The following is a 25,474-nucleotide window of genomic DNA, read 5'->3' as shown; positions in this document are numbered from 1 at the left end:
GCGTGAATTTTTTAAAAATATTTTATATCTAAATTTTTAGGAGGTGGTGGAGGGGCAAGAAAAATAATTTAAATTATACTTTAATCTTCAACTTTTAATTAATATTAATAGTTTATTATTTATTTTTGTCAAAGTGGAATATTTTTTCCATGTGGAATTCCACGTGTCAAAGTAATTTCAAATAAATGAGATTGTATTACGCATACCTCCGAGGTGTGTTTCTCAAACTAAAAAGTGATAATTTAGGTATGAAACTAAAAAAAAAAGGATAGTTTAGGTGTGTGTTTTGACACTTACCTCTACTTTTATTGGTGACTATTCTCCGTGCACGTGGTTATTTTTTATGAAAAATAGATCTGAGCTATTTCTCTCTTTCAAAAAAATTATGCTGAAATTCACAATCAGTTTGGTATTTCCATTAAGAAGTTAATCTGTGATAATGCCCGAGAATACTTCTTTATCTCTCTCTCTCTTCCTTTATAACATCCCAGGGCATATTGCACTTGTCTTCTTGTGCACATACTCCTCAACCAAATGGAGTTGTTGAGCGAAACAACAGACATGTAACTGAAACAGCTCGAACATTGCTCATTTGCAATCATGCCCTTTAAGTTTTTGGGGTGATGTCGTATTACTGCTTGTTAGGTAATCAATCGCATGCCTTCAACTTTTGGAATCAGTACTTTATCTATACTAAAAAAAATATCCCCTTCCTACATGTATGCTTGCTTGCACCTGTTTTCTTCATAACCTTACCCCCGAAAAAGATAAACTTCAGTGCAAGGCTTTTAAATGTGTTTTTCTTAGGTACTCTCGTCTACAAAAAGGCTATAAATTCTTTGATTCCTCTACCAATAGGTCCTTGATCTTTGGAGATGTTACTTTTTTCGAGACTTCTCCATATTTTCTCCTAATACGAAAAACCATAAAGCCATAACAGTCTTTCCCATTCCAACTATTCCAACCCTAGCTTCACCTTCAACTCTTAAGGTCTATTCTCGACGATTCAACCTCCTTCTAAACTTTCTAATCCATATGGTATTTCTAACTTTGATAAAGGTTTGCAAAGGAATCTTTGTGACTCATTACTTGATCCAACAATGTCTTCACCTTTGGTCGAGCACTTATCAGATGATCTTCTTATTGCTCTTTGCAAAGGTAATAGAACTACGCCAATCAAACTCCTATTTATTCTTATTTAGGTTATCATCATTTGTCACCTTCATATCATGCCTTCCTTACTAGTTTGTCGTCAGTCAAAGTTCCTAAGACTTGGGCAGAAGCAATGGTTCATCCAGGTTGACGTCAAACTATGATTGAGGAGATGATTTCTTTGCATAATAATGGTACTCGGGATCTGGAAAAACAACAGTTGGAACTGTTGTTTTGGGGTATTCACAGTTAAGGATTCGAGAAGGTTGAAATAGTTTATAGGCATTGAAGTGGCATAGCCTGGTCAAGCTATTGCTATTACTCTAAAGAAATATGCCTTAGACAATTTAGAATATATTGGTATGTTGGACTGCAAACATGTCGACAATCTAATGGATCCAAATACTAAGCTTATTCCAGGACGGGGGAGCCTCTAAAAGATCCTAGCAAATATATGAGACTTGTTGGCGAACTCAACTATCTTACGATCATGCACTAGACATGTCATTTGTTAGTGTAGTTAGTACTTTTCGCAATCATCTTGTGATATTCAGTCGAATGCAGGGATTCACATATTGCGATATGTCAAAAGCTCTCCTGGACAAGGTTTATTTTATGAAGATAAGGGACACACCAACAGTGTTAGATATTATGATGCACATTGAACATGGTCTCCTTTTAACATGCAGTCCACCTAGGTTATGGTGTTCTAATTGGAGGCAATCTAATATCTTAGAAAAGTAAAGAACCAACTTGTCGTAGCTGGATCAAGCATGGAGGAGGCAAAATATCGAGCTATGTGAGCTTATATGGTTGAGACTCCTTCTCCGAGAATTGTTTTGTGATAACCAAGCTACATTACATTTTGCTTCTAATACAATGTTCCCGAAGCACATTGAGATCGATTGTCGCTTCATTTGATAGAAGATTGTGTCTGGTAAATCACCACAAGTTTTGTCAACTTAAAAGATCAATTGCGGATATTTTCAGAAAATCACTATGAGGATCTAGAACTGACTATATTTTTGGCAAACTAAGAGCATATGACTTATATGCTCCAACATTATGGGGAGTGTGAATTATGATATATTTGGATAGTGTAGATATGGGAATATTTCAATATGTTGTGATTAAATAGTCTAGATCTAAGTTGTGCGGACTCTTCACTTTCGATGCTGCACCCGTATTTGATTCTCCAAAAATACACTACTTTGGACAATCAGACATGCACCCATTGACTTTTTTTAAGAGTTCGAGCAACATAGATCTAATACTCTCTATTCCTTTCCTTATTTACATTATCTGTAACAACTATTTAATCCCACAGCGAATGATCAATTAAATCAATTCTCAATATCTCCTCCTCCTCTTTTTCTTCTTCGTCTTCTTCTAATTTCTCAAAATAGACAAAGTAAGAAAGGAAAATTAGATGTCGATTTATATAATTAAAATATAAATAGAAGTTTTAAAGAAATATTGAACATACCTATCAAGAATTTCGGCATGGACATCTGAAACTGGTGCATATGCAGTGAGGATTGCACTTCTGCCTTTTGGATGTGCACCCCTTTTTCATCTTAGCAGATGGCTGTTGAAGGTTTATTTTGTAAGAAATTGAAACGTGTTCGAGCCAAATAAAGCAGAATGGAATAAATTATATGTGACTACCTAATAAACAATGAAACATAATCATGGTGGTAGACCCACTTTAAAACTTAAAGCTTTGTCCATTAATGATGATAGTATTTTCTCAATCCCTTTCAACAATAACAAATCGATTTGAGCTTGAAATTTTTATTAAATTGTACACCACTCTTAAGCTTGAAGTTTTGTGCATCACTGCTGTAGTATTTTTCAACCCCTTTTAATAACAACATATAAATTTGAGTTTGAAATTTTTGATTTGATTGTAGACCCATTTTTAAGTTTGAAGCTTTTTCCATTAATAGTGATATTGTTTCCAACCCCTTGGAACAATAGTAAAATGATTTGAACAAAACAAAATGAAATTGGTTTCTTGATTTGATTGAAATAATATGCTTCTGAATTTTTGTTTGTGAGATTTGGAGGATGGTGCCAATGAAAATTGAAGAACATTTTTGAGAAAATTAAGGTAAAGGTGTCAAATAAGTCTCGTTTTTGTTTTTGGTGACAGATTGACCAAGAGCTGGTCAAATTCTCTTTAAAATGTAATTAACTAATTATGGGACCAAATTAACATTTTTAAAACTTTCTAATCTTTTATAAAATACAAAAAAACACTCTTTTATAATTCAAACCAAATCATTTAAAAGAAAAAATCTTTTCATCTTCCTTTCTCTCTTCTCTCTCTTCTTTTCTTTCTCCCTTGGGGGATTGGTCATCTTCTTCCTTAGAAATTCGAAAATCCGTCGTTACTCTTCCTCTGCAGTTGTTGCTCTTCCTCTCTAGTCCTCCATTACTCTTTCATCATTCTGAACTGTAATCGTGTTCGACTAGAAATGAGTAAGTTATTTTTTTGAAATACTTTACAATTTTCAAAGTTTTTTTCTTGGATTAATGAACAATAAAATGTTCTGTAGGTGTAAAAAATGAATAATCTACTTAATGGTGTGTATTATTTATCATTTTTGAAAGAAAATCAGCCAACTCAAAAAATCCTTATGTTGAGGAAATGTATCTGTAATGTTATCATTGTGAAAAATCATTTTTTGTTGATGTTGTTCTTTTTTTTGGTCATTTTATTGATATGATTTTAGAAATATAGTGTTGTTCAGGCGTCCAAAATATATTTAGCGTATGTTGCCACATTTTAGTGATATGTTGGTCATCTGTTGCCACATAAGATTCAAATGTTGCAATAATCTGTACAGATGTGTCAACATATGATGCATATGTTGTTACATAAGATGCATATGTTGCGCAACAGCAGGTACATATTTGGCAACATAATGTTAATTTATCGCAATAGACTATACATCGGTTGCAACATACTGCTATTATTATTTTATAATGAATTGTAAAATCTCAATATTTTTTTATTTACCTTGTAGATGAAATGATACAGAAAGCTTCATCTATGACAACAACTCAAACTTCTAACATAAAATGCTCTTTTTGTCTATGCGAAGAATGTGAGCAGCAACATGATTATTTTATTAGTCGTGTTAAAAAACTCACTGATATTTTTAAGGAAATGTCTCATAATATTGATGTGCAAAGATCCAAGAAGAATTCACAGCCTTTAAAATGTAGGAGGTTGAAAAAATCTATTTCTCAAACACTTTCTATGATTATTGAGATAAAAGAAAAGGAGAAGAATGCAAAGGAGGAGAAGGAAAAGGAGAAGAATGCAAAGGAGGAGAAGGACAATAAGGCAAAAGAGGAGAAGGAGAGGGAGAAGAAGGAAAATGAAGATACGGAGAAGGAGAAGAAGGCAAAACAGGAGAAGGAAAAGGAGAAGAAGGAGATGGAGAAGGAGAAGGAGAAGGAGAAGGAGAAGGTGAAGCAGAAAGAAAAAGCGAAAGCGAAAAAGAAAGGGAAGAAAGTCGAAGTTGTCAGTTGTGATGTGAAGCGACAATATCCATTTGAAGGTTTTAACATTGACGGCGAGGGTCCTACTGAACTAATTTCATCCTTTTCGCAATGGATAAACGAGGGTCTTTACAAGCATCATTCGAAAAAGTAAGTAAAGTAAGACCGTTTAACTATTACTAGAATATCTTCATGTTGTCCAATAAATAATGATTTATAATGATTACACAATTGCAGAGGAAACAAGGAGGATCTCTACTTAGCCAATTGCACAAAACTTGAATTTGACCAACTTGATTTAGTAGTTGCATTTCCAATGAATAAGGACTGGTTCTATGTAATGTCTCAACCCAATAGGTGCTGGAATGATGAGGTAAATCCATGCCCACTTTTATATGTATTGTTTAGTACATGAATATATACAATTAAATTGATACACTTGTTTCATCTCTGTGTAGTATGTGGATGTCATATTTTACTATTTGTGTAAGAAGTCGAGGCAGCAGATTCATTCTAAATATCAATATATCACCGCTAGTAGTTTTTTCAAAACATACATTGACAATTCTAGTGAATATGAGGATTAAATCATTGACATAATGAAAGGGTGTGCTATACCTTCTGGAATGCCTTGGCACTTGACGGATGATGTTTATGTCACTATAAATAGTAATGCGGAATTCCATTGGGTCTTGACCGTCGTTGCATTGAAGGAACGATGCATAAAAGTGTATGATTCCATGTCCTCAAATAGGTCTAATAGAAAACTATCCTCCGAGATTCAAAAGATGGCTACAATGTTGCCAAAGTACCTTGAGTTGAGTGGATTTTTAAAGCAAAATAAGCTAACCAACTGGTCAGTTCTTAAATGTTACCAAGGATAAAACAAATCTCACCCATTCGAAATCAGTCATATTACTGGTATTGCCCAACAAGAAAGATGTAGTCCGTAAGTATCACAATATTATTTTTTCTTACGACTATCAAAATGTGATGTTATTATATTTTCTGATTAATGATATACCATGCAAAGATTGTGGAATTTTTGTTACTGCATATGCTGAGTATTTGAGTGATGGATTACAAGTACCATCATGTGGAATTAGTTCTGACACCCTTCGCTTGAGATATGCTTCACTCCTATGGAATTATGGGATTGTAAAGGGTCGAAATGGTTATGTTAATGACAATGAAGACCCAGAGATGCGTAGAACTAATGAAAAAGCTAAGATCAATTAAAATGTTGAGTTTACAACCATTGATTCAATAGGTGGTTATGTATTAAAATGTTTTTTATGATTGTTTTGATTTTGCTTAAACAAATGTCAATTATGATGGAAAGGATCAAAATTGTATGTGGCAACAGAGCGAATCATCTATAGCAACAGATAGTATATGCGTCGCAACATATGTAATTTCTGTAGTAATAAACACGACAAAATTATATGTGGCAACAGATCGTATATATGCAACAATATATAGTATATACGTGGCAACATATGTCACAGTTTGAATTGTCCTAATTAAAAAAAAGCTTTAATTTTTATTTTCTTATCACCTCTCTCCTCCTCTCTCCTCTCTTCTATAAATGTGTCATTTCGTATTCCAAGATTTATTTATTTATATAAATTAATTTCAGTTCTCTCCTCTCCCTTTGCCAGTACAGTACACTTCTCTTTCTCTTCTCTTCTTCTCTTCCTTTTTTCACAGATCATCTTCTACAGCAAATGTTGTCCTCATAATTTCTACTTTATCGTTGATATATATCTTATCAGGTAATATTTAATTAGGGTTTGAAATACATATGCTTGCTTATATCCTTATTGCCCTGTTTTGACTTGTGGTTGTAGCTCATTTTGGGGCTTTCAAATATTTTATTTTTGTGGTTGCAGATACAAATATAATGGCTCCTGTCAAAAGAAAACTTGATATTGATATATCTGACCAAACAAAGATCCAGAAGAAGGCTAGGTCTAAAATTTCTAGGAAGAGGAACGAAAATACTACACTTTTAGAAAATCTTGCAACTGAAGCATTTTCTTCTTCTCAAGTAGAAGTAGAATTTTGTCAAAAGGAATATGAACAAAGACAAGTAGTGGAGGAAGAAGATGGAAAACAAGAAGAAGTTGAGAAAAAAAGGGAAAATAAATGAAGTTCAAGAAGAAGAACAAGAACTTCATGAAGAGTTCAATGCTAGTGGTGACAAAATTATAAGGTCAGTTCTGGGAAGACCTTTTGTCAAATTCAGGGATATCCTCAAGAGAAATCAATTGGAAGATTTTTTCAGAAATAGTTGTTTTGGTCATTTTCTTGATTTACCCATTGATCCACTTCTACGTTTTCAAATGATCATCGTGTATGAACTTCTGAAAAGAAGGTTCATTTTTGAAAATCCCATTAAGAAGGATGAGATTCTGATCAATTATTGTCACATGCTAGTTTTTCTTTGGCATAAGAGAGTTTGCCATAGTTACAGGGATAAAATGTCATCCTCCTGTTGAGCCCATCCCTGAATACATTGTTAAAACAGAACCACGACGAAAGAAAGTAGTTAAAGAAGTAGCAGAAGAAGGACAACATTCACTGCCAAATGAGGAGCAGGACTTGAGGTCCCTTGTTGGCAAAAGCTTTAAAAATTCTGACTTATTAAGTTTGTTGGAACGGGAGGATACACCAAGGAAGCACAAGGAGTCATTGTGCTTGCTTTGGTTCACATAATATACTTTTGCCGAAGGATCCGGGCAACAACATACTTTTAAAGTATGTCAATTTCTGTCAGGATATTGAAGCTTTCAAGAACTACCCGTGGGGTCATGAGAGCTTTCATCAAACTGTCGACTACATGTTGAGGTCTTTAGGAGAAAAGACCATTAACTTGTTTGGGTTTCCATGGACTTTCATGGTAAAGCTGAATGTTTTTAATCTTTTTATATTATATTAAGTAATAATTCAACATTTGATTATTGACATGTTTTCCTTTTTTACAGGCATGGGCATTTGAAGTCATTCCTCATTTGAACCATCAAGTAATTGCAGAAGAAGAGATATCATCCCCAAGGATGATGAGATGGTTGATGGCAAGAAAAAAAGCTACCAAAGAAGGGTGTATACCAGACCTTTTTAACCATCCTTTTGATGCAGTAAGGTATTATTAGTATATTAGAGGCATATGTTGCTACATTTGTGTCACATGTTGCTACAGGTGATTCATCTGTATCAACATTTGTGGCACATGTCGCAACAGAAATTCATCTATAGTAACATCGTAATTCTTACTGATGACTCATTTTTACAATTTTAGGTTGTGCATCCATGGATTACCCCAACAAAAGAGGAATTGCAAATGTCATATCTAATAACTCTAGGGTTGGTTGAAGCAAGTTTTGATCCTGTTGTGGATAGAGTTCCAATAGTGTTGGCTGGAGAAACAACCATCAAAAGAGAGAGAGAGTTCCTAATGAAGTCGTTAATGAATTAGTTATTTTTTATGGTACTGCTGCTGCTGATGGTGCTGGTGTTGGTGTTGGTGCTACTGCTGGTGTTGGTGCTGCTGATGGTGCTGGTGCAGGACAACACGAAGGGGCTACCTCTTGTAGAAGATGTTGTGGATTTCTGTGTGAGAAGTGTAAGAAACATGATGAATATTCTATCATGTATCTTCAAAAATTGAGTGAAGCTATCAATGAATTAAAAAAACAAGAGGGGTGTGAAGGGCATTGTATCAAAGAATGTGCGGCATGCATATACTCCACAAGCCAAGCGGAGAAAAGAATCATTTGCCAAGGCAATGTAAAAAATTCCAAGGGCCATAATGGAGGAAGTGACAAAGTATAAAAAGTTGAATATTTATAGGAATCCCTCTGTAGCTGAAAAAGCCAAATTGTTGAAGGTGACGAGTGCAAAGGATATTCGAATGGAATACGTCATGCATGTTTTTACCGGTCAAGATTTCAGGAACATGACAATCCTAACAGTTTGGTGGGAAGACTGGGTGATCCTACTCTTTATATTATTAACTATTTGATTAGTCGGACAAAATTGCATCCACCCAGTTCACTGTTATGTGAAAATCTAATTGAACTGATGCAATATGTTTGGGCTTATGGGATAATATCTCGGAGCTTAAATCCTTGACATTATGTTTGTAATTAAAGACAATGTTAATTTATCAATTATGTTGTTTTATTTTATCTTAAATACAATGTAATTAAAGACAATGTTTATTTTATCAATTTGTCTGTCACAACATGTTGCTACAGATGATTATATGTAGCAACATTTGAGCCATATATTGCTACAAATGATTATATGTAGCAACATTTGAGTCATATGTTGCTACAGCTGATGCGTATATTGCAACATTCGTCCATCACAACATGTGGCATATGTTGCTACAGATGATTATTTGTAGCAACATCAGCATTTGAGTCATTTGTTGCTACAGATGATTACATGTAGCAACATTTGAGTCATATGTTTCTCCAGATGATTTTTTGTTGCAACATTTAAGTCATATGTTGCTACAGCTGATGCGTATATCACAACATTCGTCCGTCACGACATGTGGCATATGTTGTTAAAAATGATTCGTCTGTAGCAACATCTATTGCATTTGTTGCTACAAATGATTGTATATAGCAACATTTGAGTTATATGTTGCTACAGATGATTTTATGTAGCAACATTTGAGTCATATATTTCTACAGAAGATTTTATGTAGCAGCATTTGAGTCATATGTTGCTACAGCTGATGCGTATATCGCAACATTCGTACGTCACGACATGTGGCATATGTTGCTACAGATGATTCGCCTGTAGCAACATTTGTTGTATTTGTTTCTACAGATGATTATATATACCAACATTTGAGTCATATGTTTATACAGATGATTATATGTAGCAACATTTGAGTCATATGTTGCTATAGCTGATGCGTATATCGCAACATTCATCTGTCACAACATGTGGCATATGTTGCTACAGATTATTCGCCTGTAGCAACATTTGTTGCATATGTTGCCACTGATGATTATATGTAGCAAAATGTGAGCCATATGTTGCTATAGGTGATTATATGCAACAATATTTGAGTCATATGTTGCTACAGCTGATGCATATATCGCAACATTTGTCCGTCACGACTACATAATAATTTGTTGTTTGATTAGGATTTCAAAACTACGTCTATTTAATTCCACAACTATGATAATTGTATTGGTTGTACACAACTACATAATAAGTTTGTGTCCTCTACAGAATTCTTCTTGGTAATTCTTAAAAATACAATAAAAAAACAAAGAACACCAACATAGCTTCCAGATGCTACAACATTTGGTCTTTTTCTTCTCCTTCATCCCCCATTCGGTACTTCTTTTGATATGACTTTCATCAACAGTGTCCAACTCCTTAATTTTGTTCTCCAATTGAAGAATAACGAACTTAAATCGTATATCAACATCTTCACGATCCCTCCATCTAAAGAAGTTCCACGAATTCTCCTAAAATACAAACCACAAAGAAATAAATTTTAATTAAAAAAATAAAGAGATCTGAAATCTCCAAATATTTTAGAAATAAACATACATGCACGATATTGTGGACAAGACCAAAATCTGTGACCTGAATTGTCTTTTGACCATGAAGTTTGCATTGAAAGTAGATCTCCATGTTTGCAATATATTTTAACATTCAACATAGTATCTTTTTCATCATCACAAATTCGACTTAGTATAGCATATGACATACCATGGGAGTACCGAAATTTGGTTTAACCAAAGGCCAATCAAATATAGAACAGTGTGACTGACTAGAAAATCAAATAAGATCATTACATTTAATGTGAAGCAATAGTTCCTATAGGAGATAAGACATCCCAGGAGAGAGAGAGAGAGAGAGAGAGAGGGAGAGTGAAAAAAGGCGCAAAAACTGAAGCGGCAAAGATGAAAAATTTGAAAACCCTATTCTTTAAATGAAAATGAAAACGTATTCTAAGAATGGGTTGGTCCTATTTTACTTTTTGTTAAACAGAATGGGCTTTTCCTATCATTGAGCCACTTTTAAAAAAGATTGATTTGTTATAATTATATGTCGCAACATTTTCATTATATGTTGCGACTTTAACAACAGAAACAACATATGTTGCTATAGATGGAAAATCAAGGAGACACTAATAGACGTTTTGATCGATTTAGGAAAGGAAAAATGGAAATTTGAACCAAATTTTAGTGATTTAGAACATAAATAATTAATAATAATAAAGTATAACATTTGGAACAACGATTTAGAAGGATGTTATATAACTATCATATTGATTTACTAGGACAATGTATGATGAACTAGTGAGATGATTGTGTTTATAAATATAATTGTTATAATTCAATGGAGAGTGTTGTCAACGACCATAATTTGTTACTTAGACATGTTGTAGGACTATATATTGGTGTTACATATCGAATTACGTGACAATAAATTGAATTAAGCCCCAAAAGACCAATTTGTTATAATTATATGTTGCAACAGTTTCATTATATGTTGCGACTTTAACAACAGAAACAACATATGTTGCTACAGATGAAAAATCAAGGAGACACTAATAGATTATTTGATCGATTTAGGAAAGGAAAAAAAAGAAATTTGAACCAAATTTTAGTGATTTAGAATATAAATAATCAATGATAATAAGGTATAACAATAGAGAATATTGAGTACGACCATAATTTGTTATATCATAATTCGAAAATAAGTACAAAACAAATGAAGGCATCATTTTCACCATATGTAATATAATATGTTACCACATATATAATTTCAAAATAAATACAAAAAATAATAAAATCAATATCGTCTTCAACACAGATTAAATTATTCTCACACAGTAGTATGCGGAAGAAATTTAACTAGATAATATAGTTCGAAATCACAAATACACTATTCGCAACGAATATCGTCTTCATCATCACTTCCTCTGGGTCAACCAATCTTGCGGGCATTTTGTTGGTGTTGATGCACAGTGCAACAAGTGGGTCTTCCACCCAAATATGAGGTTCTTGCACCCACATTCGATTTAAAATGCACCACAAAATGGTGTCGACATCTTCTCACTATTACTGACATGTTTTTTTCATGTTGGCAATCTACATCAAGCCTTATATGATGGAAAATACCACATTCAGAGATTGAAATTACGGCAAGCACATACTCTGCACCACGTGGCCTCTTTCGACATACATCCCTACTGAACTGGCTCCTCGTTTTTACTATCCTTCTAACGCCATATGAATCGATTTTTCTTCTCGACACATTCACCACGACAATCAATCCTTACAAATAATGACATTATACCTGAAGAAAATAATTTAAAAACAATTACTAATTATGAAGAATAAGCATATTTAGCAACATATGAGTATTCTGTGGCGATATTTGAGTCATATGTTGCTACATATGACTGTTCTGTTGTGAAAAATAAATCACATGTTGCTACATTTTTAGTTATATCATATGTAGCAACATATGACTATTCTGTTGCGAGTTGCTATATATGACTGTTCTGTTGTGAAAAATAAATCACATGTTGCTACATATGACTATAATATGTTATAATAGTCAACTGTTGCAACATATATAACAATATGTTGGAAACGTGAATGCAAATTATTGAAAAAATTGCAGGTGCCCAGGTCAGATGATAATGAATTGATTTTAAACAACTATCAATTTTACTTACCAGAAACAATGGTGTATAACGCTTATGTAGTAATTCCAATTGAACAAAACGAAATTTGGTCCACCAGTTACAGATTAGGTAAAAAACTGATTCAAGAAGAAGAAAGCACAAGCACTACCAGCGAAGACTCGCAATGTACGAAAATAAGAAGAAGAAGAGGAAGATGAAGAGAGCAGGAAGAAAGGAAAGCAAGCAAGCAAAGACGAGAGCAGAAGAAGAAGAAGAAGAGGACGAATACGACGGCTGGAGGCGGGGAAAAAAGCTTTTATTTCCTCTTTTGGCTCGATATTTCCCACCAAAATTGGTTAAATTAGTTTTGGTATAGTAAATTTACCATTTTACCCCTCATTTAATTCCCACCAAAAGTTGGTTAAATTAGGTATTGTGAAATTACCCTTTTACCCTTCATTTAATTCAGTGGACCAAACTGTCAACTTATAAACTTGAGGGCAACTCCATAATTCTTAATCATTAATCACATAATTATCACCTACACCCAGTACTTAAGACTTATGTCACCACCCATTTATTTTAAAACCTTAATGTCACTTTTTGTAAAAAAATCCCAACGTTTTCCCTTTTATTTGATATTCAGTGGAGATGGACAACTATGACCTTTTATTTTTAAGTTTAAATGTCATGCTTAATTTGGGCCATGGGTGGATAAGTTATGAAAAGGGGGTGGGTTTTCAATCTTTTGGATAAAAAAAAAAACTAGGTAAATTATTTAGATGATGCCATGTGTCAATTTGTTAGTCTTAGGGGTATAGGCAATCTAAAATATTGACGGTAAGAGTACATACAACCTTAAAGTATAACGGAGGGTATTAACATACTATTTATGATAGTTTGAGGGTATATTTGTCCTTTTTCTCATTTATCTTTTACCAATTAATATTTGATTAAGACTATAACATAGAGATAATTCTACTAAAAAAAAGTAATTTATTGTTATAACGAATGATGTTTAAATTGAGGCTTGAGCGTATGTCAAATATTTAGCTTGATTAATTCTTTGTTTTAGATATACATACTTATATTTTAGTAACACAATTTAATTTTAAATATATGAACAACATCGCCTTTGGTGAAAAATATTTTATTTCTTTAATTTTCTACCTTATCTTTGTAGAATTGTAGTCTTCTCCTTTTCCAGCCGCATGCATATCATATAGTTGTTGTCTAATGAAACTAACTAGAATCTTATAGAATTTATATCGTAATATAATATATTAAACCTTTTCAATAATAAAAATTAACAGATGAATAGAATTTAAAGTATTGTTTATAGAATCTTTAATTTGATTTAAGATTATTTTATGGTCAATCACTATTTTCTTATTTATTTTTATATAGCTAACTAAGAGTGTATCTTGTGACATAAAATTTTCTCAAATTCAAATGAACACAAAATAATAGGAAAGAAAATATATGGAACGATACATACCCAATGAAGAAGGAAGATGACAACATATTTCCATGCAATATTCACTATAGTGTTCCATTTGATTAAAATATCTTGTCACCAACACTTTACTTTCTTCTTTCATTTTTACTTACATATCTACTAAAAATAATTAATATCATGTCTATATTATCATATTATAAGTAAAAGTGAAAATCTATTTTTGAAATAGGATTTAACATCAAACCTAATGATTCAATGGACAACGCTGATTCCCGTTGTTTAAGCAAAATTAAAAATAAACTGATTTATTTGATAGTAAAAATAGAAGAAATAAAAACCAAAGAAGCAATATCTTACCCAAATCATGTGATATTTTCATATCTTTTTATTATTATTGTGTTTCCCACAACTTTTTGTCACTATTAACTCATGGAAATTGTAAGAAAAAATACAAGTGTGAATTTATGAATGATTTGTTACAATTTTTTCACTAACTGTTTCGTATGCAATACCTCAAATTTCATTGAATTTTGAATTTAATCAATTGTTGCAAATAACCCTTAGATTTTCTAAAAAGAAGAAAGAGTAGAAAACTTTCAAAAATCGCAGTTTAAAAGTGAGAAGAAACCCTCTATTTATACTAACTAATAGTAGTATGAATAGGTTATGTTACAAACTTTCGAAAAAGTCACTGCTCATCGGAAAAATCGTAACCTTTTGCAGAAGTCAACTTATTGAAAAAAGGCACAACCCTTTGGAAAAGTCACACCCTTTGAAAATATCACAATCCTTCGGAAAATTAAATTGGAACATACATTTTTAGTATAGAAGCCATGTAAAAAAACACAAGAATAGTATATTGAAGTGGTCAAGTAATGACCTGGGAAGGATCGATATCACCAGCGTGGATGCGCGGGGAAGTAGTAACCGTAATATCAACGAGGGTATCATCCTGAACATCCTAAATATAAAAGAAAGAAAGTTAGTACCAATTCAAATATAAAATCATACTATATTAATACACACTTCGTAAATACTTGTCATTCTTATTTTAAAAAATTTGGGTTTTAAAAGTTGTGGGTAAATGAAGAGTTGCGACTTTTATGAAGTATTACGACTTTTATGAAAGGTTGCAACTTTTATGAAAAGTTATGACTTTTATTAAAGGTTTTGACTTTAATAAAAAGTTGTGACTTTTATAAAAGGTGACGACCTGTCTGAAAGATTGTGACTTTTCCAAAGGCTTGTGACCTTTCCAGTAAGGCACAATAAGAACATTTTCACACTACCCTTTGTTTTCTATAAATTGAGGGATTTCCTTTTTAAAATTTTTTGTAGACTTCTTCTACTACTAAATCTAGTATTCTAATTGTACTTTACTGTCGGTTAATGGCTCACTGACACCACCGTTTTGTGTATCAATACAGTGGTGATTGAGATCATTCTATCATGGGACGACATATTCCAAATCAAACCTCGGATACTAGAGAGGAATAATTTCCTTAAGGGGACACTTTGCATTCAGTGGGATTGATCTTCTTTCTGTTTTTCTAGATTATGGTATGTGTTACAGATATAGATTTGTGAATTAATTTATGTTCTTCCGTTCTTCTATTCTTCACTGGTTCATTAAATTTTGGTAACTTCATGCTTTGCAAAGTTTGTTGGAATCAGTAAGATTCTTTATACACGATTGACAACAATTCTTCGTTAAGAAAAATATTTCCTATAGTTTTTCTAATATGTCTGTGATTCTAGTTTCTCTACTAGTTTTAATTTTCTAGTTGTGAAAATGTTCTTATACTTTTGTTGTGTCTGACAAAGTTCTTCAAAGTTTTGTTCAAAGTATGTTAGGAATACAAGATGAACAACAATCTTAAGGAAATTTGTATGTTAGGAATACAAGATGAACAATAATCTTAAGGAAATTATTATGCTGGTAGTATTTCTTGTATTCTGTTGATTAAGAGAAATAAATCATGGATGTAGAAGATAACTGCATTACTTCTCCAGAATTTGGTGCTTTGTTTAAAAAGGTCAAAGTGAGAATGTACTAGAAGAATTGGTGGTATTCTTGTTAAAGATTACACCAGGTAACCTTCTTATTATTCATCTAAGAAGGAAAACAGTTTCTAAAGGTTAACAATTTTGATATTTATCATGCATGTCTTCTGCAAACCGTATGGTTCTCAAATGAATTTTCCTTGTCAAATAGTGTTGCCTTTAAAATTCACTAGTTTGTAGAGTAAGACATGCATATTTTTGTTTGATAAAATAGTATGTAAAAATGTTATAGTTGGAAGACAATGAAAAGGAAAAACATTTATAGGTGATAATCTAAGAATAGGTTTTATTCTGTTTGGAATAATTTTTTTTTTTTTTGTAGTTTTGTACCCCCTATCAAATTGATTGTGTCTGATTGTTATTGACCAAAAACTTTTGTAGTTTTTCACTTTGAATAATTTGGACTTTGCAATTGCTCTTAAGAATATGAAAACTTCACATAATAAGTCACTGTTGTACTTTTTGTGTTCTATAAACTTCATTGTTAAATAGAAAAAAATGTACAAAAGTTTGTCTTTATTGTTAGTATTCTAAATACTAAGTGGTATGCCTATTTGTGATAGAGGAAAAAGACCACCGACTTAGAGTTTGTGTGTTTGTGCCTCAATGAAATGAACTTTGACACAATTTAAAGATTGTCAAAGAGAATTGAAACTCTATAATTCTTTCGTAAAATAATATTTTCGAAAGAGTTTTCATACTGCCAATGACATTTTGATAGTCTGGAAAAATACGTGGAAAATCTATTTTCAAATACTTGAAATTTTTTTTTGAGATCACATTTATAATGTGGGGATTCTTTGCTTATGATAAAAATAAAATTAGACTTGGTGTCTAATTTAATTTTGGATCTAAGTTCATTTTGGAGCAAAAGATACGAAATTCAATGTTACTTTTGTATTATTTTAGACCACAACATTCTTGGAGTATATTTGGTATTTTGGTTGTTGGGTTTCTATATCACTAGTATATGATGTTACTAGTATGAAACTACCAAATTATATGTATACTTGTTCAATATGGTTGAGTTCTTTTATGAAAATGTGTCACTTAAAATGTTGTGACTTCGCATTTAAAGATATGTCTATTATATATAATTATTTGTATATACATGAATATTGGTGAATAGTCATTTGTCATGTTTTTTAAAGAAGCATTTGGACTATATCACCTTTATTGGACCCGATGAAACTTTGTTCATGGGTAGTTCTATAACAATTAAATTGAAAGTTATGGAAAGGTCCTTATAAAAAGGACATTTGACAAGGTGTTGACTCTAAACAATGTTTGTATCACACACAACTTTAAGAAGTTTGAACAAAATATTTGAGAAAAGAAGCTACCTTGCGAAGAGCTTTTTACACAAAATATATTTTTATTTGTTCTTACTTGCTTGAGTCAAAGTTTTATGACATGAGCAATTGAGGCTTGTCAATTTTTTTAAAAAATGCTTGTAAGGAAAACTAATCAACTTAGAAGTTTTGTCTAACTTTGAGTGCAATAAATAAAAAGTCAAGTTTCTGTGAAATCTAAGTATGCTGAGCATTCTTATAAATCTATTGAAAGGAATTATAGTCCCTTAGAATTGATTCACACTGACATTTGTGATATGAAGGCAATACCATCTCGTGGTGGGAAAAAATATCTCGTTACTTTTATTGAAAATTGCATTAGAAACGACTATGTCTATTTGCTGAACGGTAAGGATGAAGCAATAGAAACGTCTAGACGATATAATATTAAAGTTGAAAATCAGTTGGGAAAAAGATAAGAAGTAATAGGGATGGAGAGTATAAATCTCATTTTGCAGAAATGTGTTTGAAAAGTGGAATTATCCATCAAACTGTTGCCCTATTCAACTCAATCTAATGAACAACAGAACGTTGAAAGAAATGATGGATGCATTATTTATAAGTTCGGGTTTACCACAAAACTTGTGTGGAGGAACGATTCTTACGGCAAAAGGGAACAACACACAATTTTGTCTTTTTACAAAGAAAGCAATTTTGTTTGTTCCGGACACCATCTATTCCATATGAGAAATGGAAAGGAAGAAAATCCAACTTGAAATATTTCAAAGTGTGGGCGTGTCTATCCAAAGTCCAACTTCCTATTCCTAAAATGTTAATAGGACTTAAGATTGTGGACTGTAAATTTAGACTTGAATAGTCTAGTGAAAGGTTTAAATGATCTTGGGAAGAACAAAAGGAGAATGTTCTTAACAAAGAGATTCAGGGGCGTAGTAAATGTCAAAGGATATCTACTCCTTTGAATATGATTTTGTAACATCTCTTGTATCTTCTGTAGACTCATCCTTTTGGACAGATGGTGCCAATAGTGAGATTGGTTCAATCTTGAGCAATCTTATTTGAAGTTGATTGATCTTCCTCTAGAAAATAAACCTTTGGGTTCAAACTGAATCCTCAAAAGGAAAAGGGAAGTCAATGGAAATATTTACAAATATAAAGCAAGACTTTTTGTCAAATGTTTTAACCAAAAACAAGGTTTTGATCTTTTCGACATATACTCGCCAGTAACTAGAATGACATTCATTTGGATGTTAATTGTGTTAGTTGTGGTATATGACCTCCAAATTCATTAAATGAATGTGAAAACAACTATCTTAAACAGAGAATTGGAGGAAGAAATTTACATGGAAAAGCCCGAGGGTGTTGAGGTTCCTAGTAAATAAAAGAAAGTGTGCGAACTTGTTAAGTCACATTATGGACAAAAACAAGCACCCAAACATTGACATAAGAAATTTAACAAAACCATATTGGCAAATAGATTTAAGAATGATGGAAGTGATAAATGTGTTCACATTATAATCACAAGGTCATTGTTTGTGTGTATATTGGTGATATGTTGATCATCAATAGAGACACTAATGACGTAAATGCTACTAATCATATGCTAGAAAGCAAGTTTGAAATGAAAAATCTTGGAGTTGCTGATGCAATATTAGGTATAAGAATCCTTAGAACTCTATAATGTTTAACATGTTTACGGTCTCATTGCATTGAAAAGGTACTTGACTAGTTCAAATAATTGGATATCAATATTGTCAAGTATCCAATAAATGTGAGCTTTGCATTTCAAAAGAGTAAAAGCGAAAGTGACTCACAATTGGATTGTGCTAGAGTATTGGGAAGTATGATGTATATTATGAAGTGTGCACGATCAGATATAGAATTTGTTAGTAATAAACTGAGTCGGTTCACAAGTGATCCCAATAGAGTTTTGGGGTATTTAAAAAATACTTAAAACTATGCCTTGCATTATAACAATAGTCAACAGTATTGAAAGGATATAGTGATGCAAATTTGACCACCGGACAAATGAAGAAAAATCCATGAGTGAACATATATTTACTCTTGGTAGAGGAATAGTCTCTTGGAAATATTTCAAAAGAGACATGTATTTCTAGCTCTACAATGATCTTTGATCTAGGTACTCAAGATAAGGTCGGTGAATAAGTTGAAAGACTCTGGAATTTCTTGATAGATATTCTTTTTTAGCCCGAACCATTGGCATTAATATGCATACACTTTAATAGTCAATATACAATAGGTAGGGCATGAAGCATGATGTATAACAATAAGTCTCGTCATATAGGACATTGACATGATACCGTTAGAAACCTCTCTAGTGAAATTATCAGAATTGACTATGTAAAGTCAAAGGATAATGTGTCGGATTATAATGACCCTAAAATGAACTAGGCTTATCTAGAGCTTCAATAGTGTTATAAGGGATGTTAAATAGCTTAATGTGTATGTGAGTTTTGAAGTCATTTTGGTTAAGTTTGAAGTCAAACGTCAATGAACGACCTAGACATTCGACGACTAATCCTATTGTTCTTGCATGTACTTATCTGTGTGTCCTGAGTTTATAAGGTCTTTAAATGATGAATAATAGTATTTAGAGGCAGTGTATAAAGCTTGGAAGAGTTTGAAGGCAAACTTCCAAGAACGTTCAAGACGTTAGAAAGTTAGTCTTTAGACGTGCTTGTGTGTTTGTTTGTGCCTTTGCATGTTTCGAGAATTGTTTGATGTTGGAATTGATGGGAGGAGTTACTAAGACCTAGACGTGAATGTTTAGGGGTTCAACGTCTGGGTATGACTCCATCTAGGATCCACAAGGGGTCCCAGAGGAGGACCCAATCTCAAAGGCAGAATATTCCTAGACTGTGTCAATCAACAACCAAAACGACGACCAGTCGATCAAACGACGGCTCGTTGACTTGGTCCATTGATGGATACTTGAATGCTTCCCATTGGGGAGTTGCATACCCAAATGATGTACCCCAATCGACAGTGCGTAGACCAGTTGACAGTCCGTCAATGGGTGGGCGTCGATTGGCACCTGCACTGCCTGCAATTTTCTGCCAAGCTTGGGGTGTTTTGGGAAATTCACCCCAAGTCTTATAAATTAGGGTGACAGTTTACTTAGGTTCTATGGTCTAAATGAGAGATTAATCACTTAAATACTCTTAAAATACCCAAATAAACCTAAGTCAAAACCCTTTCCCTCCCAAATTCTCTCTAAAAACCTCCCTCCAATAGAGTTCAAGGTGAAGATGGAGCTTGATGATGGATTTTCAATGGATTTTATTCTTCATTTCTCTTTGTATTCTTCTAATAATGTATGAGAGTTCTTCATCTAAGGATTGGTATCATCTTAGAGTCATTTCAAACTGATTTCAAAAAGATGAAAATGTCCAATTTCTACTCTAAGTCAAGGTTTCTTGCTTGACACATTTTCAAACATGATGTTATTGATATATAAGTTATGTGTTCCAATGAAAATCTCCATGAACCCATGACCTTCTCAAATCTCTAAATTTCACTATAATGTGGGTGAATTGATTAGGGCCTGATAGTAGTGAATTCATGTGTAGATTACTTTGGGCTATTGATTTATGTATAGATCATGATTGAATGGTTTATAGGATGCCTTAATTTGATTATATAAATATAGTATATTGTTGAATTGTTGGCTTGGAATTGTATTGATGGCTATTGGTAAGAGCCTTTGTGAAGTGATTCGATTTAAAGGGCTAAGGATTGTTGATGATAATGATGGAATGGTTTTAAGATGACCTAATCTCTCTTTATTATGTAGAATTAATATTGAATTGTATTGATTAGTATGGTCCACTTATGGTGGCAGTGTTTATGTGTTGATTATGTGATGAGCATGGCATTGTCAGCATTAATTATGTATAATGTTGTAGTATCATGTTAGGCCTTATATGAAGGTGTAATATGAATATGATTATGTGAAATAATGTGATCTTGTATAAGGTGTTATGGCTTGTATGAACATGTGAATTGAAGTATGGTGTGATGTAGGTTTGAGTCTTGTATAATGTGACGATATTAAGTAAAGTACTCTTATAATGCTGATTGGTCTTGTATGAATGCTAATGTCATGATTCTTCTCTAAATGATGGTATGTGATTATAGAAGACTAGGAAGTGTCTTAGGTGGTAATGTTGTGTATGTATGAGTGAGGTTCAAGTATGTTGTCCTTTAAATGACTATATGTGATTAAGATAGACTATAGTGAGTCTCTATATGTGTTGACATGGTATCTTGTGTGGTAGACTTAGTATCGTTACTTGGTATTTGAATGACATTGTTTGAGTGATATGATGAATGGTGTGCGTTGATTTGGTAGACCTAAGTCCCTATTCTTGATGCATGAAAGCTATCAAATATGTGATTCCTTGAGTTGGTAGGCTAAAGCATCTTTGTCTTGTATGTATGAGCTTGAAATGAGTAAAGAAGGTGATGATATCCTTGAAGTTGAAAGTCGTAATGGTCTCCTTCTCGTGTGAATGATGGACTTAGGGATAGGTTGGCTGGAACAACATGAAACCATCTCTAAGAAGGTCATTGAGCTCCTTATTTACCATTGTGTGGCAGCCTAGTCGACCATCCTTGGTGAGGTGTATTATTATTTTATTGTAAATAAAATATGGTACCTCTTCATATGCCCTTGTGATAGAACTTAATTTTTAAGAACAAAGTCTAGCACCGAGTGAGTATGCGTGGGTAGTGACTCTACTTAAGTTGAGACTAGAGTACAAAGAAACCCTTGATATTCCTTAATAATGTGCCTACACGGGATGTGTACTAGTTCTATCCTTGGCAAGTAAAACAGCCTCCATCAGAGTAGGGTAGACTCCGGATTCCATGCCTAAATAGTATGGTCTATGTCGGTTATTGCCTATTCTCACCGTGTGGGATACATTCTAGCATTTGAGAAATTTTACAACGTTTAGGTAGTTAAATAAGACTCTATCTAGACATGACACGAGTAGATTTTGAAGATTCTAGGATGTAGGTTCCCTAGGTCTTTTCCAAGAGCATTATATGAAATCCTCTAAATGTATGGTTTTCTCTCAAAATGGTTTTAATGAAAATATGGCTTATTAGTGAAGTATGTTTTATAGAAAGGGTATAGCTTTGAGGATTGCTTAGGTAGGCTTGAAGAGGGTGTATGGGCGGTCTCTTCATGTTTTACTTAGGTGAGTCATAGAGTAGCCTTAGGTAGGGAATCTAAATGATGTAAAGTCTTGTCTTATTGGATATGATTTATGTGATATTGATTTATTGGAATAACTTTACTTTAGGTAGTCTTAAGGACTATCTAGGTGTGTGTGAAAATGTTGTATGGGCGACCGCTTCATATCGTACTTAGGTGGGTCTTAGGATAACCTTTAATAGAGGGGTCCATGTGAATATGGTTATGTGATGAATGTTACTTGATTATGTTCTATATTTGATTATTAACTTGTTAAACGTCTCTTAAACTCTTTTATGAAGGTTTTATAAAAATGTCATGAAAGCATGTTTATATACTAAATGTCCTTTTCATGGTTTTTGCATGACTTCCATACTTAGTGCATTCAATGTGCTAACCACTTATTTTCTCTTTTTGACTTAATTGTAAGCAATTGGAAGTCTTGATATGCCATGGAGGATGAATAGATTTCTAAGGGTTGAAGATGAAGTATTGGTGAGTCCTCATCGATTTGAGTACAATACCCACATGTTCCTCACGTCTTTAGCCTTATTTTAAGTCTTGTAAAGGCTTATTCCCAATGTTGGTTATTCAAAGTATAAGATGGTTTAAAGAGACATTATAAAGATAGATTGTTTTACAGAAGTCTTCTGCTTGTGTATTAATTAAAGTATCATTCGTGTGTGAAGAAAGTTTTAACTTCTTATTTATTTTTGATAGTATATTATGCGATGATTGGTACGAGTGGCTTGTGTGGGAGTTCTCGAGGTCCCATTCGTTGTGTGGCGACATGAGGATGCCCTAAATTCTAGGGTATACCTCCGGGTCATGAAACGGATCCACTTACCAAAAGGCCTAACTAGAGAGAAAGTTCAAAGATCATATAAGGGAATGGGTTTGTGGCTTAGGACAAATCATCATGGAGGTAAATCTATATAGCAGACTGGAGATCCCAAGAGCTAGATTCAAGGAGAAAAAACAAAGTTGTGAATGACTGTTCGACATTGTCAACCAACTCAACCCATTCTCATGATGAAGACAGTGCTCACGAATAAGGATACAACATTAAGGCTTGTTAATGAGTTAATAAAGCTTAATGGTTTTAATAATTTGCTATGTTTGGCCGAGTTGACCAAATAGTGTATCTACGCGATGACAAGGTTAGAAATCACCTATGTAAGTGTGAAGTGTAAGTCGCTTCAAAGAGAATTATTATCAAAAGCATATTCTCTATACGCTCATGAAACCAGGAGGTGTTCATGGCTGAAACAAACACAATGCAATTAGTTAAAAGGGATACACCAAAATTCGACGGTTCAAAGATATTGCATCTACCGATTAACCGAGTATATCTGATATATGTTCACTATAGAAAGTCCAAAGGGAAACCTTCTTATCCAGATGCAATTAGTTCTCGCTTGTAAAGTACACATACTTGTTCGTTTCTTCATCTTGGAGTCATTTCCATTCATGCGGGGGATTGTTGGGTTTTAAAATGTGTCAATGGGAAATGAAGAGTTGCGACTTTTAAGAAAGGTTGCGACTTTTATGAAAAGTTATGACTTTTATTAAAAGTTGCAACTTTTATAAAAGTTGTGACTTTTTTGAAAGGTGATGACCTTTCTGAAAGATTGTGACTTTTTCAAATGCTTGTGATCTTTCCGGTAAGGCACAATAAGAACCTTTTGACACTACTCTTTGTTTTATATAAATTGAGGGATTTCTTCTCATATAAAAAAACGAATTTCTGGACTTCTTCTACTACTACTAAATTTAGTATTTCAGGTGTACTTTACTGTCGTTGAGTGTCTCGCTGACACTAGTGTTTTGAATATCAATACACTGGTGATTGAGATCATTCTATTGTGGAGGAAATATTCCAAGTCAAACCTCGGATACTAGAGGGGAATAATTTCCTTAAGGGGACACTTCCCATTCAGTGGGCTTGATCTTCTTATGGTTGTTACAATTCTGGTATGTGTTACATATATTAGATTTGTGAATTGATTTTTGTTCTCCGTTCTTCTATTCTTCACTGGTTCATTAAACTTTAGTAACTTCATGTTTATGCAAAGTTTGTTGGAATCAGTAAGATTCTTAAACACATATCGACAACAATTCTTTATTAAGAAAAATATTTCATATAGTTTTCTAATCTGTTTGTGATTCTAGTTTCTCTACCAGTTTTAATTTTCTAGTTGTGAAAATATTCTTTAACTTTGTTGTGTTTTACAAAATTCTTCAAAATTTTGTTATAAGTATATTAAGAATACAAAATGAACAACAAAAAATAGATGGTGCTTTATACTTGTCATTTTAGAAAACCAACACATAATTACTTATTTGTTCGACACATTTGCCCTTAGTCATAAATCTTTTTTTAAAACTAAACCCTTAGTCATAAATATGAAGAGATATTAATATGGTGCAACAGAGACAAGTATTAAATAGAGAGGAGTAATAAATAAGGGTAATTTAGACAATTTACTCTCTAGCTAATCTACATATCTACATACTAGATATTTTAAAGCACGTATTACGGGATCGATATAATTTCACATATTTTGTTGAGTAAATTAGATAAATTCACAACTTAAGATATTATAGTCCTCTCTCGGATGCATCCTTATTTTCTCTTGGATACATCTATTTCCGCTCAGATACATATCTATCCCTTCTCGAATTCATCCCTGCCCGTTCACGGGCCCAATATAATTAAATTTTTTTTTCAATTTTAAGTTAAAAAAATTATCCAAATTAATAACTTATTTTATTATAGTTTCTAAAAATTTCTACTATTTTAAAAAAAAATTACAAAAATCTCCTTTGAGATACATTCCTATCTTCTGTCAGACACATTAATATCTCCTCTCGGATACATTCCTATCCTCTCTTTAATCTGCAAGTTTCCTCAATAGCAATGTATCACGATTGATGTATCCGGATGTTTGCTGATTTATATGAAATTATTTAATTCTAAGAAAATTTTGTAAATTGTAAAAAGTAGGGATATGATGTAATTAACTCTTTACACTATGAAAATTTTACTTTAAAATAATTTATGCCACTTATTTTTCTTT

General features: G+C 32.9%; 1 protein-coding gene and 1 pseudogene across 1 annotated transcript; both read left to right on the top strand.

Moving 5' to 3' along the window:
- Positions 1 to 4,420: 4,420 nt before the first annotated feature.
- On the top strand, positions 4,421 to 5,080 carry LOC114077966 (putative uncharacterized protein DDB_G0271982). The gene is made up of 2 exons (XM_027918396.1): positions 4,421 to 4,815; positions 4,903 to 5,080. Exons 1-2 carry the CDS (start codon positions 4,421 to 4,423, stop codon positions 5,078 to 5,080), a joined length of 573 nt encoding a protein of 190 aa, XP_027774197.1.
- A 184-nt stretch (positions 5,081 to 5,264) lies between these two features.
- LOC107024834 lies at positions 5,265 to 5,904 on the top strand (annotated as a pseudogene).
- The last annotated feature ends 19,570 nt before the right edge of the window (positions 5,905 to 25,474 follow it).

The sequence above is a fragment of the Solanum pennellii genome, chromosome 7 (genome assembly GCF_001406875.1).
Source record: "Solanum pennellii chromosome 7, SPENNV200".
NCBI lineage: Eukaryota > Viridiplantae > Streptophyta > Magnoliopsida > Solanales > Solanaceae > Solanum > Solanum pennellii.
This window is presented reverse-complemented; position numbering and strand designations above follow the sequence as displayed.